The sequence below is a fragment of the Entelurus aequoreus genome, linkage group LG08 (genome assembly GCF_033978785.1).
Source record: "Entelurus aequoreus isolate RoL-2023_Sb linkage group LG08, RoL_Eaeq_v1.1, whole genome shotgun sequence".
Taxonomy (NCBI): domain Eukaryota; kingdom Metazoa; phylum Chordata; class Actinopteri; order Syngnathiformes; family Syngnathidae; genus Entelurus; species Entelurus aequoreus.
The window spans coordinates 49475890-49491145 of NC_084738.1; the positions used below are offsets into that span (position 1 = coordinate 49475890).

Below are 15256 nucleotides of genomic sequence, written 5' to 3' on the forward strand. Positions count from 1 at the left end.
TCACGTGCTCGACTCTCATTTTCAAGAGGATATAGTATCCGAGGTGGTTTGAAATACAAATCCGTGATCCACAATAGAAAAAGGAGAGAGTGTGGAATCCAATGAGCCAGCTTGTACCTAAGTTCCGGTCAGAGCGAAAAAAGATACGTCCTGCACTGCCTCTAGTTCTTCACTCTAACGTTCCTCATCCACAAATCTTTCATCCTCGCTCAAATTAATGGGGTAATCGTCGCTTTGTCGCTCCGAATCTCTCTCGCTCCATTGTAAACAAAGGAAAATTGTGAGGAATATTACCTCCTGTGACGTCACGCTACTTCCGGTACAGGCAAGGCTTTTTTTATCAGCGAGCAAAAGTTGCGAACTTTATCGTCGATTTTCTCTACTAAATCCTTTCAGCAAAAATATGGCAATATCGCGAAATGATGAAGTATGACACATAGAATGGATCTGCTATTCCCGTTTAAATAAAAAAAATTCATTTCAGTAGGCCTTTAATGCTGAAAGGTACATACAGGTTTTTTTTTGTTTTTTATTTGTATTTTTTAGGTTATGTACATTTACATTTACATGTAGATGCTGTAACGGGACAGATCTATTAAGAGTTTGAGCAGAAATATGTTGTATAGGAATTAACTATACACAATAAAATATTAACAAAAGGCTGTGTCACAAGAATGCTTTTTGAAGTAATACCTTTGTGACATGAAAAAAACACAAATAATGTAAAACATACATGGTGTTTACTTTTTGATATCAATATAAAACCAGTCTAATAAACAAGCTTTGTTCTTCTATCACAGCACCTCCTAGTGGTTCAGTGCAACAGTTTGGCCAACAAAAAAAACCAAGAGTGATGATACCTCTCACACCTCATACATAATCTTCACAGCCTGCGTTCAGTTCGATGAAATGACAAAACACTTTAGCTAGTACTGATGTTATTTGAACCCTGATGCACTTTGCAGTTAAATAAAGGACGAGTGAGCATCCCAGTAAACAATCTAAAGACTTTATAAACAAGTTGTGACGACGTTCACGACACATCACCTGCTGCATGTTTCCTCACATCATTAACTCTCAGTCACAGCAGCTGATGGACGCTGTTTTGAGAAAATAAAAGCAACATCACATAGTTTTCTCCTTCGCTGTATACTTTTAGTGTGGGGACAAGTGCGTCTGTCTCCAATATTGTCCACACCTTTCGCCATCTGACAGCATTGCGCTCTTTAACGCACGCCAGGAAGCGAGGGAAAATTTCGTAAACCAAGCGCTTGGCTCTGTTTTCTCCAAGGAGACATCACTGGAGCAAAGTCCGTGTAGTAAGTCCACCATGGTTAACAAGCCAAACGACGCTAGTGCGCATGCGCCTGACTTTGTGTTGCCTAAAATGCATTAATAAATTACGTTTTTTTTCGGTAATTAAAAAATTAGACAGTATTACTAACCGTCGGGAATTGTATCGTGAATGATAATTATACCGTTTACCATTACATCCCTCATCCATTAACAAGGGCAGTCACGGCATATTCTTACCGTCGATGCTGGTCAATTTTTTAGGGCAGTATGGGCAAGTGACAGTGCCGTGGTTAAATTCGAGCCCTGCTTATAGAATGTTATGATAGACGGTAATGAAAGCAGCGCTAACATCAAGGATCAGCGACATTGAAGACACATCAGCATTCATAGTTAGCAATAGATTATTAGTCACTTTTACGATCACTCTACTTAGACAGCCTCAGTAGAGTGATTTGCCCCAAAACCGGACTGAAAGGGTTCACAGAGATTGTTAGACGCTAAGTGTTCATCCAGCTGCTGTGCAACACATTTTTTGAGGATTTTTGAGAAAAAGGGAAGGTGGGGCGGTAGTTTACCATGAGGTCAGAATCTAGGTTAGATCTTTTGAGCAGAGGATGAATAGCCGTTGTTTTGAATGCTAGGGGAACAGTACCAGAGGAAAGTGATAAGGGTCACATCTAGGAATTGATATGATGAGGATATTGAGATTATTTGCTAGGTGCTGTGGTAGATTTAACGCTTAATAATTTGCCACCTCAGTGGAATGCATGTCCACCTCTGGCACAGTCACCACAGAAAAAACATTGTTAGTTGTGTATTATGCTAGGAGAAACACTTTTTGTGCAGGAATTTTCCAGCCTTACGCTGGTTAGTTCTATCTTAACTGACTCCTCACCCGGGTTAACAGGCACTGTAGTTGCCTGTGTGCTTGCTCTAGCGTAGTTAGTCACTCAAACAGTAATCTATTTTGCTAGGAAGAGTAATGGTGCCTTCCCTGTTAGGGTGAAGGCTGTCTCTCTTCAGCAAGCCCTATTTGCCCCAGAAAAAGAGCCAATTATCAATAAACGTTAGTCCCTGTTCTCTACAAAAAACTAGCCAGCCACTTGTTAAGTGAGTCTATTCTGCTATACCGCTCATCATTGCCTCTTGCAGGCACGGGGACAGAGACAAGCACTCGATGCCAAGCCATCTTTGTAGCGAGATTAAAAGTCTGAGCTATTTTCCCCTTTGTAATGCCTGACTGTCTCATCCTAGTGTCATTGGAGCCAACGTGTGCAACTATGATCGTGTAGCTAGTGGTGTATTTAGCCTGTCGTACGTGTTTACTAGGCCTGTTGCGAGTTAGCTCCCTAAGACTAGCTTCAATGTCGGGTGCTCTGGCCATGGGAATACACTTAATTATGGCTGGTTTACTAAACTGTATGTTCCGGGTGATGGAGTCCCTTAATACTAAGGTGTGGTGTGCAGTAGACTGGGGCGTGGGACTAGCTAAAGGGCTGAATCTATTATGTGTCTCAACCGGTTCAGCCTGGCTTGTAGGCCGTTTAGGACTGCTACAAACTAGGCTAGTCAGTTATGAAATTACTCTGCTCTAACTGGAGGACATGGTCCTCTAGTACAGTGGTTCTCAACCTTTTTTCAGTGATGTACCCCCTGTGAACATTTTTTTAATTAAAGTACCCCCTAATCAGAGGAAAGCATTTTTGGTTGAAAAAAAGAGATAAAGAAGTAAAATACAGCACTATGTCATCAGTTTCTGATTTATTCAATTGTATAACAGTGCAAAATATTGCTCATTTGTTGTCGTCTTTCTTGAACTATTTGGAAAAAAATATATAAAAATAACTAAAAACTTGTTGAAAAATAAACAAGTGATTCAATTATAAATAAAGATTTCTACACATAGAAGTAATGATCAACTTAAAGTGACCTCTTTGGGGATTGTAATAGAGATCCATCTGGATTCATTAACTTAATTCTAAACATTTCTTCACAAAAAAATAAATCTTTAACATCAATATTTATGGAACATGTCCACAAAAAATCTGGCTGTCAACACTGAATATTGCATTGTTGCATTTCTTTTCACAGTTCTTTTTGACAGACGTTTAAAAAAAATCTCACGTACCCCTTGGCATACCTTCAAGTACCCCCACGGGTACGCGTACCCCCATTTGAGAACCACTGCTCTAGTAGAGCCAACATATCAATGAGAAAGGTGCACAAAGAACAGGGAGCCATACTAAAGTTGTTTGTTTCACAGAGTCGAGTTCTTGCTGTCTTTGGAGCGCAGTAGCTTCTAGCTTCGGACCGGGACTAGCATAGCTTCGCTAGCTTAGCAACTGGCCAGCTGAAAGTGAGGCCGTGGAACAGAGAGCGGGTGCTTTGTAAGTTTGATAAGACTACTAATGTGTTGGAGGAGGAATAAAGAACGCTGTAAATCAATTAGAAGCACACAGATAGAAAGACAGCATTTAGCTTTGATGTAGACACATCCTGGACGAAAACCAAAGCTTATCATCCAACCTGATGGAGCTTGAGAGGTGCTGCAAAGGGGGAAATGGAAGAAACTGCCCAAATATAAGTGTGCCAAGCTTGTGGCATCATATTCAAAAATACTTGAAGCTGTAATTGTTGCCAAAGGTGCATTAACAAAGTATTGAGCAAATACTGTGATGATAGATCAGCAAAAATAAAGAAAGAAAAAAAACTTTTAACATTGTCATTATGGTTTATTTTCTTTAAAATTTAAAGGACAACAATTGATTTATTCCATATTGGAATAAGGCTGTAACATAGCAAAATGTGGAAAAAGTGAAGCGCTGTAAACACTTTGCAAATGCAGTGTATGTATCTGCTACTTGAATTTTGTGTCAAATCTTAGTAAGTATACTATTTGTCAGTCTGCTTTTAGACGGACTAAATAATAAGGAATCAGATTTATCAAGGCCTTGTTGACCACCACAAAACATTTTTCAGATTTATACACAAGTTTGTACAGCAATACAGACAAGGTAGACAAATGTGTTTTGCCCAAAGACACCGCAGCAGTAAAAAAAAACAAAAAAACATCTACACTATGGTTTCTGGACACTCTGCCTTAACTCCTGAGCAACTGTCGCCCATTAAAATGCCTAAAAAAAGAGGAGGGTTGATGTAAGGGTTCAGTTTTTAAAAAATATTTTACTCTGCTGCCTCCAAGTGGTTATGTTAAATATTGCACTGATGGAAACCTAATAATGCATATGACCTATTTGTTTTTCTCTTTTAGTGTTGTTATGTGCTCGGATGTGGATGTCTTTGGAAAATGGTCAAGTGGCTTCTTGGCCCATGGGGCCCCCAGTGGAGGGGACCGTGCTGCGCTATAGCTGCCTCCCTGGCTTCGTCTTGATGGGCCGAAACGCAACACAGTGCAATAAGTTGGGCAAGTGGGATACGCCCAAACCAGTGTGCCACTGTGAGTCTCTCTCAATTGTTTCTTATATTCTGCAAAACTGTACAAAACAAAATATTTTCTCATTTAAACAATGTCGTTTAATTCAATATAGGCCTATTTGAGGGAGGCTTAAATATAAGTGATTGAAAATTCCATATAAAGTGGCTATTATTTGAATTTAAATAAATAATGAATATAACCTGTTATTGTTTACTTAAATATGATCATAAATATGTTAGTGTCCATTCACTTCATCGTGTAAAGGTGCGAGAGATCATCGTTATTGAATCCATTCGTTTACAGCTCTAATTTTACGCATATATACAGTATATTTGACGTACAGATTGCTTTGATGTGTATAGGAGATTTGATGACAGTTCAAAGAGTTATTAGTGACATTGCAGGAAAAGCCTGTACTAGCAATCGGAGGGTTGCTGGTTACTGGGGTTCAATCCCCACCTTCTACCATCCTAGTCACGTCCGTTGTGTCCTTGGGCAAGACACTTCACCCTTGCTCCTGATGGCTTCTGGTTAGCGCCTTGCATGGCAGCTCCCGCCATCAGTGTGTGAATGTGTGTGTGTATGGGTGAATGTGGAAATAGTGTCAAAGCGCTTTGAGTACCTTGAAGGTAGAAAAGCGCTATACAAGTATAACCCATTTATCATTTAATAAGTTTGTGTAAAACTACACATGACCCTTGTTTATTGCTGTGAACTGATTCCTGGACTGTCTGTGGTAAATTAATTTCCCCAAAGTAGGAATTAATTATAAACATAGCTAGTGCATAGCAATATTATGAGAGCACTTCAGACATGCAATATCACTCATACCGTATTTTTCGGAGTATAAGTCGCTGGGAAGTATAAGTCGCACCGGCCGAAAATGCATAATAAAGAAGGAAAAAAACATGTATAAGTCGCATTTTTTGGGGAAATGTATTTGATAAAACCCAACACCAAGAATAGACATTTGAAAGGCAATTTAAAATAAATAAAGAATAGTGAACAGGCTGAATAAGTGTACGTTATATGACACATAAATAACCAACTGAGAACGTGCCTGGTATGTTAACATAACATATTATGGTAAGAGTCATTCAAATAACTACCGTAATTTCCGGACTATAAGCCGCTACTTTTTCCCCTCGTTCTGGTCCCTGTATATACAAGGGTGCGGCTTATATACGGCCTGTTCTTCTCCGACACAGACGAAGAGGATTTCGGTGGTTTTAGTACACAGGAGGAAGACGATGACACAATGATTAAAGACTGACTTTTCATATACCGGTAGGCTGGTTATTTTGATAACGTACAGGCGAGCACTTTGTATTACTTTGCACCGTTGTATTATTTGTACTCTGCATGAATGCTGTTCGCCTTGTCAAAGATGTGAAAGTTTGATTGAATGATTGAAAGATTTATTGTTAATAAATGGGACGCTTTGCGTTCCCAAACAGTCATCTCTGTCCCGACAATCCCCTCCGTGGTAGCAGGAACCCCTATATACTACGGTAATTACACATCAAAACCCTGCGGCTTATAGGGTGCGGCTTATATATGGAGCAATCTGTATTTTCCCCTACATTTAGCTGGTGCGCCTTATAGTCAGGTGCGGCTTATAGTCCGGAAATTACGGTATAACATATAGAACAGTGGTCCCCAACCTTTTTGTAGCTGCGGACCGGTCAACGCTTGAAAATTTGTCCCACGGACCGGTGGGGGTGTATTTAAAAAAAAAAAAAAAAATTATTATTATTATTATTTTTTTTTACATAATTAAATACAATCATGTGTGCTTACGGACTGTATCCCTGCAGACTGTATTGATCTATATTGATATATAATGTATATATTGTGTTATTTATGTTGATTTCATAAAAAAAAAAAAAAACTTTTTTTTTTTTTTTTTTTTTTTTTTTTCTTTTTAAAGGCCTACTGAAAGCCACTACTACCGACCACGCAGTCTGATAGTTTATATATCAATGATGAAATCTTAACATTGCAACACATGCCAATACGGCCGGGTTAACTTATAAAGTGACATTTTAAATCTCCCGGGAAATATCCGGCTGAAACGTCGCGGTATGATGACGTATGCGCGTGACGAAGTCAGAGTAACGGAAGTTATGGTACCCCTATACAATCCTATACAAAAAGCTCTGTTTTCATTTCATAATTCCACAGTATTCTGGACATCTTTTGCAATTTTTTTAATGAACAATGAAGGCTGCAAAGAAGACAGTTGTAGGTGGGATCAGTGTATTAGCAGCGGACTACAGCAACACAACCAGGAGGACTTTGTTGGAGCGCTAGCCGCGCTAGCCGCGCTAGCCGCGCTAGCCGTGCTAGCCGTGCTAGCCGCGCTAGCCGCCGACCTCACCTTGACTTCCTACGTCTCCGGGCCGCCAAACGCATCGGGTGAAGTCCTTCGTTCTTCTGCCGATCGCTGGAACGCAGGTGAGCACGGGTGTTGATGAGCAAATGAGGGCTGGCTGGCGTAGGTGGAGAGCTAATGTTTTTAGCATAGCTCTGTGCAGTCCGGTTGCTAAGTTAGCTTCAATGGCGTCGTTAGCACAGCATTGTTAACCTTCGCCAGCCTGGAAAGCATTAACCGTGTATTTACATGTCCACGGTTTAATAGTATTGTTGATTTTCTATCTATCCTTCCAGTCAGGGGTTTATTTCTTTTGTTTCTATATGCAGTTAAAGCAAGATGCTATCACGTTAGCTCGTAGCTAAAGCATTTCGCCGATGTATTGTCTTGGAGATAAAAGGCACTGAATGTCCATTTCGCGTTCTCGACTCTCATTTTCCAGAGGATATGGTATCCGAGGTGGTTTAAAATACAAATCTGATCTACAATAGAAAAAGGAGAGTGTGGAATCCAATGAGCCAGCTTGTACCTAAGTTACGGTCAGAGCGAAAAAAGATACGTCCATCACTGCCTCTCAAGTCATTCACTGTAACGTTCCTCATCTACGAATCTTTCATCCTCGGTCAAATTAATGGGGTAATCATCACTTTCTCGGTCCGAATCTCTCTCGCTCCATTGTAAACAACGGGGAATTGTGAGGAATCCTAGCTCCTGTGACGTCACGCTACTTCCGGTACAGGCAAGGCTTTTTTTTTATCAGCGAGCAAAAGTTGCGAACTTTATCGTCGATTTTCTCTACTAAATCCTTTCAGAAAAAATATGGCAATATCGCGAAATGATCAAGTATGACACATAGAATGGATCTGCTATTCCCGTTTAAATAAAAAAAAATCATTTCAGTAGGCCTTTAAATTTCTTGTGCGGCCCGGTACCAATCGGTCCGCGGACCCGGTGGTTGGGGACCACTGATATAGAACATGCTATACGTTTACCAAACAATCTGTCACTCCTAATCGCTAAATCCCATGAAATTTATAAATAGTTGATTTATATAGGCTAGTAAGGTAAAGTTTTGTACCTGACAAGTTTCGGCTATCTTGCTTCTGCAGCCTTCCTCAGAGGTGTCACGTGATGTTAGTGTGACGTCATCTGTGACGTGTTATATGGATTGTTCCATCCCACCTGAGGTGGTGGGATGGCGGTGTCCCCTGGTGTGCGTCTGAGGAAGGCTGCAGAAGCAAGATAGCCGAAACTTGTCAGGTACAAAACTTTACCTTACTAGCCTATATAAATCAACTATTTATAAATACACATTAGTAGGCTAAATGAACCTCTTTAACAAAAAAAAAAAAATCCCATGAAATCTTATACGTCTAGTCTCTTACGTGAATGAGCTAAATAATATTATTTGATATTTTACGGTAATGTGTTAATAATTTCACACATAAGTCGCTCCTGAGTATAAGTCGCACACCCGGCCAAACTATGAAAAAAAACTGGGACTTATAGTCCGAACTATACGGTAGTCACTTTTGCACTCTTTTATACCAATATATTGTATAAATGCTAACTGAGGCTGAGCCAATTCGTGGTCACGATACTGAAGAGCGCACTCTGACTGGTTTAGTCTTATCCAGTGGCAAATACTACTGTTGTATATGTATTTTTATTGTTTGAAAATACTTAATTTAAGCCAAAAATACTTACAATATGCTTTTTTTTTTATTCGCTATTTCGAGAAGCTGCAATATTTGAAGTGCGATATGACGAGGAACGACTGTATAGTGCAATTAATTAGTTTTATTGACATTTATCTTACAATTTTGATTAACACAATAATAAGGGACAAAGTTATTAACTCAATGGGGAAGGGCAGAGAGGGTTGGGGGCTAAACCCCCGTGTCCTTAACATTTAGAGCAGGAGTGCACACACTTTTTCTGCAGGCGAGCTACTTTTCAATTGATCAAGTCGAGGTGATCTACCTCATTCATATATACAACTTATATTTATTTATGAAAGAGACATTTTTGTTAACAAGTTAAATGTGTTTAATGATAATACAAGCATGTTTAATTCCTTTATTTCATGAAGACAAGAATATAAGTTGGTGTATTACCTGATTCTGATGACTTGCACTGATTGAAGTAGTGCTGAAAACGTCTGCATTTTCAAATGGAGGAGAAAAAAAGTCCTCCTTTCTGTCCAACACCACAAGAAAAGTGGTTGGCTGTGGGCATCTTATATATCCAGCTTCCATACTCATTTTTATACACTTTACAAGAAATACATTGGCGGCAAACTCCGTAACTTGCTAGCTTGTGCACGCCAGCTTTCTGAGTCTCTTATTTTGTTAGTGCAGGCAGGATGAAGCAGGCCTTTTATTATGAAGACAGGAACTGTGCAGTTGGTCATTAGAGTTTTGACGGCAGGTACACCATTAGTCTGTTGAAATAAAAAGTGTTTCTCGCTATGCACAGGGTAATTTTTTCTTAATACTGAGCTTGCAGCAGCCATCGTCATCTCACAAGACCCTCGGGTGCCGTGAATGTCAATAAGTGACAAAAGTGATGCCTTGGTAAAGATTGATGATCGCAAATTTTTAGGTCTATTTTTTTAATGCCTGGCTGGCGATGGATCGACTGACACACTCTCCGCGATCGACTGGTAGCTCGCGATCGACGTAATGTGCACCCCTGACTTAGAGAGGCACCTCCGTTGTAAAGCCTTAAAAATGCCTCCCAAAAAAACCTTCAGTGAGAGACAGCTTATGTAACTCACATTCAGATTCACTAATATTATATACCTTATAAGCTTCTCAATATTAAATATTACTATTTATTACTATCAATTTGGGAATAGTAGTGGTGTGATAATATTTTGTATTTCAGACTCTCCAGGAATTTGCGATGTTGCAATCAACTTTGTCCAATATCTGTAACTTCCCTTTAAATGTTGGCGCAACGAAACCCTTAACAGCCTATAAAACAATCCAGTCTTATCAGCTAGCATTTGCTTATAGCTTGAGAACATTGTTTTGCAACATAGGAACAAGGAAAGTGAGTGTAAAAACATGTGTTGAGAAGAAGTAGTGAATGCTATTCATTGAATTGAAAAAGTAAATCATCCAAAAACATGACTAAACATATACAGTAGCTAGCTAATTTAGAGTGCTGCACTGCTAGTCTGTACTAAACTGAAGCATAAGGTGTCAGAAATGCCAGCCAAGGACAAAATATGCTTGTACAAAAAATGCTTGTGCAAATAGGGAGAAGCTGCTGATGGTGTGTTTGACGGAGAAGCAGCTCGAAGGCGATACCAAGATAAATACATTATCATTTCATTACTTTGTAAAACTACTGTAGTTTTTTGGAGTACATTTTATTGTGTTGTTTTTCCGTACAATACATCTTATCTAAAGAGTGTGTTTTTTCTTTTTAAAAGGCATTTAAAATTGTAGTATTTTAGGGACCAAGCACTCATTTCAATGAGCGACACTGTTTTGCAATATGATTATTTCAAGGTACAACCTGCGTCACAAACCACTTAAAGGCCTACTGTAATGAAATGTTTTTATTTAAACGGGGATAGCAGATCCATTCTATGTGTCATACTTGATCATTTCGCGATATTGCCATATTTTTGCTGAAAGGATTTAGTAGAGAACATCGACGATAAAGTTCGCAACTTTTGGTCGCTGATAAAAAAAAGTCTTGCCTGTACTGGAAGTAGCGTGACGTCGCAGGTTGAAAGGCTCCTCGCATTTCCCCATTGTTTTCAATGCAGCGAGAGCGATTCGGACCGAGAAAGCGACGATTACCCCATTAATTTGAGCCAGGATGAAAGATTCGTGGATGAGGAACATGAGAGTGAAGGACTAGAGTGCAGTGCAGGACGCATCTTTTTTCGCTCTGACTGTAACTTAGGTACAAGCTGGCTCATTGGATTCCACACTCTCTCCTTTTTCTATTGTGGATCACAGATTTGTATTTTAATCCAACTTTTTTTATTGGCATTTTCAAATACAGAAAAAAGTGCAAGTCGAAACAGTACAATTTTAAAGTCAGAAAATTCTTCACACCCTTTCCCTTAAAACCCAAATCCCCACCCACCCTCCTACCCCACTCAGGTCACACCAACAAGGGACATATGGCACAATCATATAACAAGTAAGACGACAAAGACAGACATCCTCACATACACACACACATACGAGGCCAGAGACAGACAAACAGGCTGAAAGGAGAGAAAGGGAGAAAATAAAATAAAAATAAAATACAATTAAAATAATAATAATAAATAAAAGGGAGATTATTCCTCATCTGCGTCTGGGGATAAATCAAGAGAGTTGACATACAGCAAGAAAGGACTCCATGAGCTTTCAAACGCTTGAGCCGAGCCTTTTAGCGAAAACCTAAGTTTTTCTAGTTTTAGATTGTAGACAACCTCTCTAATCCAACGGCCGTGTGATGGGGGGCGAGCCAGCTTCCAATTAAACAAAATCAATCGCCTGGCCAGCAAGGTCGTAAAAGCAACAGCGCGTTTTAATGATACCGGGCATATGTTATCGAGGCATACGCCAAAAATGGCTGATAATGGGTTGGGGGGAAAGTTTTGACCGTATGCTTTCCCGATCGTGTCAAAAATATCCTCCCAAAAGGAACATAGTTTAGAGCAGGACCAGAACATATGGACATGGTCGGCCGGAGATTGTTTGCATCTATTGCAGGTATTGCTAACAGTGGGGTAGATTTTGGATAGTTTTGAGTTAGTGTAATGAATTTTATGGATTACTTTGCATTGGATGAGACTATGGCGGGCACATATTGAGGAGGAGTGAACCAGTTTCAGGGCAGAGTCCCAGTGTTGGTCGGATATGTTGGTATTAAGATCGCTCTCCCACGAGGCTCTTATCACTGATAGAGAGTTTGGAGCAACTGAACTTAAAGAGGTATATAACACAGAGATACATTTTTTATGATTAGGGCTCAAAGATAACAATGTATCTATAAGAGTTTCCGGAGGACGATTCGGAAAGTGTGGGAACTGTTTCTTTACGAAGTCCCTCACCTGAAAAAAACGAAAAAGGTGGGAGTTCGGCAAATCGTATTTGGAAGAGAGTTCAGTGAAGGATGAGAACACTCCGTCTGCATAGAGGTCTTTCACAGTGGTGATGCCATGATCGTGCCAAGTCATGAATGCGGGGTCAGTACGGGAAGGTTTAAATAATTGGTTTTTAAGTAGCGGGGTCAATATAGATGGGCCCTGAAAACCCAAGTGTTTACGTAGCTGGTTCCATATTTTAATGGAGATCGATACAATGGTGTTTGCGCCTTCAATTTTAAATGGGAAAGGGAGTGATGAGCATAAGCAAGAGTGCAATGAGGAGTGTGGGATCGCCGTTTCGAGGGATACCCAGGCCGGGAGGGTCTGAGAGCCTCCATCCATCCAGTATAGGAGTTTCTATACGTTAGCCGCCCAATAGTATTGTCTAAAATTGGGGAGTGCAAGCCCACCTTCAGATTTGGGGGATTGTAGGACCGACTTGCGGATTCGGGCCGATCCGGCCCCCCATAAAAATTTGGATATTGATTTGTCTAATTTATCGAAAAATAATTTAGCAATAAATATGGGGATATGTTGGAAAAAGGTAGAGGAATTTAGGCAGAGTGATCATCTTGATCAGATTGATCCGGCCAGCGAGAGATAGTGGTAAAACAGACCAGCGGGCAAAGTTCTTCTCCATCTTTTCAATTAGAGGTAAAAAATTTGCCCGGAGCATATCAGACATAGCCGGAGTAATAAGGATTCCCAAGTAATGAATCCCGTCATGTGCCCATTTGAATGCAGCTAAAGATCGTGGTAACTGTTTAGCTAAGGAATTAATCGGAAACAGCTCACTTTTTTGGTAGTTAAGTTTGTAACCCGAGTGTGTGCCAAACCGCTCCAGAATGTCAAATATTACCGGGAGCGAGCTAGCAGGGTCCGAGATGTACAAGAGCAGGTCATCCGCATAAAGCGAGACTTTGTGCAGCGTGTCCGACCGGGTGATACCTTTAAAGCCTGCCTCCGCGCGCAGCCAAAGAGCAAGGGGTTCTATCGCAATAGCAAACAGTAATGGAGACAACGGGCAACCTTGTCTAGTGCCTCTTTTAAGAAAAATTGGGGCGGATAGTGTATTATTTGTACGTACCGAAGCTACTGGGGACGAGTACAAAAGTTTAACCCAGAGAATGAAATCCTCATTAAAACCAAACCGACCCATCACTTCAAATAGATATTCCCATTCAACCCTGTCAAAGGCTTTCTCCGCATCGAGGGATACTACCACCTCCGGGGTCGAGGGGTTTGGCGAATGGATAATGTTTAGGAGGCGCCGAGTGTTGTGTGAGGATTGCCGGCCTAGCATAAAACCTGTTTGATCCAACGAGATGATGGAAGGCATCACCCTTTGGAGCCGGAGAGCGAGAACCTTGGATAGAATTTTTAGATCTACATTTAAGAGCGAAATTGGTCTATAGCTGCTGCAAAGCAGGGGGTCTTTTTCTTTTTTTAGGATGAGAGAAATGGTGGCCCTCGATAAGGTTTCTGGGAGGCGATGCTGCAGAAAAGCTTCATTATACATGTCTCTTAGAGCCGGAGCAAGAACACTGGAGAAAGTTTTGTAATATTCTGCACTAAAGCCATCCGGGCCGGGTGACTTATCGCTCTGTAATGATTTGATGGCTTCTGTAATCTCAATGACACTAATGGGCTGGCCCAGGCCCCTCGCAGCCCCACATTCTATCTGGGGTAATGTTTTATCGCTAAACAGTTCATCTGAGGAAGGGGGGCAGTCTGAGGTATATAATGTTGTATAAAATGCAGCAAATGTTTCATTAATCTTAGCTGGATCAGTATGTAGTTCTCCTGTGTTAGAGCGAATAGACGTGATTAGTCTCGAAGATGCTTCCTCCCTGACCCGGTGGGCTAAGAGCCTGCCAGCTTTTTCCCCAGATTCAAAAAATCGTTGTCTGGATTTGAGCAGTTGTAATTTCGCTCTATTGACAGACATAAGGTCAAAGTCAGTTTGTAGGCGAAGGCGTTCTTTATATAGTGTCGGGTCTGGGTTTGAAGCGTATTTATCGTCAAGATCCTTAATCTTGCGGAGCAGCTCAGTGATTTGAATGGTCTCTGTCTTATTTAGGTTTGAAACAAAAGATATAAGTTGACCTCTAATATAGGCTTTAGATGTCTCCCATAGTATACCTCTTCCGATTTCTGGTGAGTCGTTCAGTTCGAAAAAACACTTAATTTGATCTTGTAGGAAATTCTTATAACGGTCTTCTGCTAATAAGGCTGAGTTGAATCGCCATTGTTTAAGGGGTCTAGGTTGAGTGTCCATATTGATGTCTACTGAGGTGGGGGCATGATCCGAGATTACAATGCTATGGTAATTACATGTTTTGGTTTTGGAAAGTAGTCTATTGTCGAGAAGAAAGAAGTCTATCCGAGTGTAAGTGTGATGTACATGGGAGAAATAGGAAAATTGTTTAATTGTAGGGGAGGCATGTCTCCACGGGTCTGTAAGACCTAACTGTTTAGCGAAAGTATCTAGTGTTTTAGCTGAATTAGATAAGGGAGCCAGTTTGTTAGATGATCGATCCAGTACAGGATCCTGCACCAGGTTAAAGTCCCCGCCCATAATGATAAAATGGTTTCCAATGTTCGGAAATGATGTAAACAATTTAGTCACATAAGAACTGTCATCCCAGTTGGGTCCATAAACGCTAGCGAGTATGACTGGGGTGCCTTGCAGCTTTCCGGACACAATAATATAACAACCAGCCGGGTCTGCTACAATTTGATTGAGTTCGAACGAAATATTTTTACGAATAAGGATAGCTGTGCCCCTGGCCCTTTCGTTGAATTTTGAATGGAAAATATGGCTGATCCAGCCTCTTTTAAGTCGTGAAATCTCTCTGTTGCGAAGGTGGGTCTCCTGAATGAAAAATATATCTCCTTTGAGGTGTTGCAAATGGGTCAAGACCCTCCCTATTTTAGTGGCGCTCCCCACTCCCCTCACATTCCATGAAACAAATCTAAGTGTATTACTGGCGCTTGTCATACCTCACCATGTCCAACTAGGAGAGCAGAACGGGCTGATGTATAC

General features: G+C 40.6%; 1 protein-coding gene across 1 annotated transcript in view; it reads left to right on the plus strand.

Annotated features, from left to right (window-relative positions):
* Positions 1-15256, plus strand: part of LOC133656006 (gamma-aminobutyric acid type B receptor subunit 1-like) — a 507931-nt gene that overhangs the window by 7959 nt on the left and 484716 nt on the right. Inside the window, exon 2 of the mRNA XM_062056726.1 lies at positions 4568-4753. Within this exon, the coding sequence (XP_061912710.1) occupies positions 4585-4753 (169 nt within the window). The 5' untranslated portion in view covers positions 4568-4584. The remainder of the gene's footprint in view (positions 1-4567; positions 4754-15256) is intronic.